The sequence below is a fragment of the Crocuta crocuta genome, unplaced genomic scaffold (assembly GCF_008692635.1).
Source record: "Crocuta crocuta isolate KB4526 unplaced genomic scaffold, BGI_CrCroc_1.0 scaffold528, whole genome shotgun sequence".
In the NCBI taxonomy this organism is placed as follows: Eukaryota; Metazoa; Chordata; class Mammalia; order Carnivora; family Hyaenidae; genus Crocuta; species Crocuta crocuta.
In genome coordinates, this window is record NW_027530010.1 from 1,778,892 (window position 1) to 1,780,072 (window position 1,181).

The 1,181-nt window shown below is 68.7% G+C and overlaps 2 protein-coding genes and 1 pseudogene across 2 annotated transcripts in view; all 3 read right to left on the reverse strand.

Moving 5' to 3' along the window:
- Positions 1–1,181, reverse strand: part of RIT1 (Ras like without CAAX 1) — a 245,244-nt gene that overhangs the window by 111,512 nt on the left and 132,551 nt on the right. The gene's annotated exons all lie outside the window — the stretch shown is intronic.
- The window catches only part of UBQLN4 (ubiquilin 4), a 15,503-nt gene continuing 14,322 nt past the window's right edge, over positions 1–1,181 (reverse strand). The window contains exon 12 of the mRNA XM_077764064.1: positions 1–676. Within this exon, the coding sequence (XP_077620190.1) occupies positions 524–676 (153 nt within the window). The 3' untranslated portion in view covers positions 1–523. The remainder of the gene's footprint in view (positions 677–1,181) is intronic.
- Positions 915–1,024, reverse strand: LOC144231673 (5S ribosomal RNA; annotated as a pseudogene).

Consider the following 1,181-nt stretch of genomic DNA (forward strand, 5'->3'; position numbering starts at 1 on the left):
CCCCCCCCCCCCCCCCCCCCCCCCCCCCCCCCCCCCCCCCCCCCCCCCCCCCCCCCCCCCCCCCCCCCCCCCCCCCCCCCCCCCGCCCCTGCCTCTCAGGGTGTGGTCCCAGCAGGGGTCAGGCTGCAGGTGGAGGAGCAGGAGAGAGAGATAAGACAAGCGGAGCCCTAGCCGCACACACGGAAGACCCGGCCCCAGTCCCTCCCGCCTGCCCGGCACCGCCACCGGGAAGTCTGCAGGCTGTGCCAGGCGGCGGCGGGGCCGGGGGCTGGGGCCGACCAGCGACACTGTGAAAACCGCGCGACCAGCCCTGCTGGGGCAGGACCCAGAGCGACGACTCCGTAAGATGCACAAGTAAACCCAAAATTCGCAGGGCACCGGGGCGAGGCCCGGGCCCCTCAGCCACCCTGCTGTCTGGAGAGGACGGGGGAGAAGGCGGGGTGGCAGGCAGAGGGCAAGGGCTGACGGAGGAGCCAGGCGCTGGCACCCGGCCAAGGGAGTGGCCCGAGGTGCAAACGGGGGGTTAGGAGAGTTGTGAGCCCAGGAGTCTCTCGATGGCCGCGTTGACGTCCCCTCCCGTGGCGATCAGGGCCTGCAGGTTGGCCTCGCGGTTGATGAAGCCCATGGAGTTGAGCTGCTCCAGCTGCTGCTGGAACCTCACTTCCGGCGTCTGCACCTGCAGAGGACGGGCCTCGTGAGGGGGCGCAGGGCCACCCCCGGGGCCTGTACGAGCCTGAGGTCTATGGCGCACAGCAGGAGACCAGCAGGTCCTTCCCCAACATCCTCAGGCTCAGCCAGCGGGCAGGGAAGGGTGAGCCACAGACAGGGCCACGGAGCCTGCACCCCACGTCAGTGAACGACCGTGTAACTGAAGGTGGGGGGGTGTCTTTCTGAACACTTCAAAGTAACAGACGGGCCTAGAGCAGCCTATATTCCTCCCATTCAAGTACTAACCAGGCCCGACCCTGCTTAGCTTCCGAGATCAGACGAGATCGGGCGTGTTCAGGGTGGTATGGCCGAAGACGAGCAGCCTATATTCCCAATCACTTTCCATCGCTCCCTGAGAGGTTAAGGGCACTCCAGAAGTGAAACGGTCTGGGCTCAGGGCGTGGCAGGGTCTACACAGTGTCCTCCCCTGGTCCTGCCCCCCCCCCCCCCCCCCCCCCCCCCCCCCCGCGCCC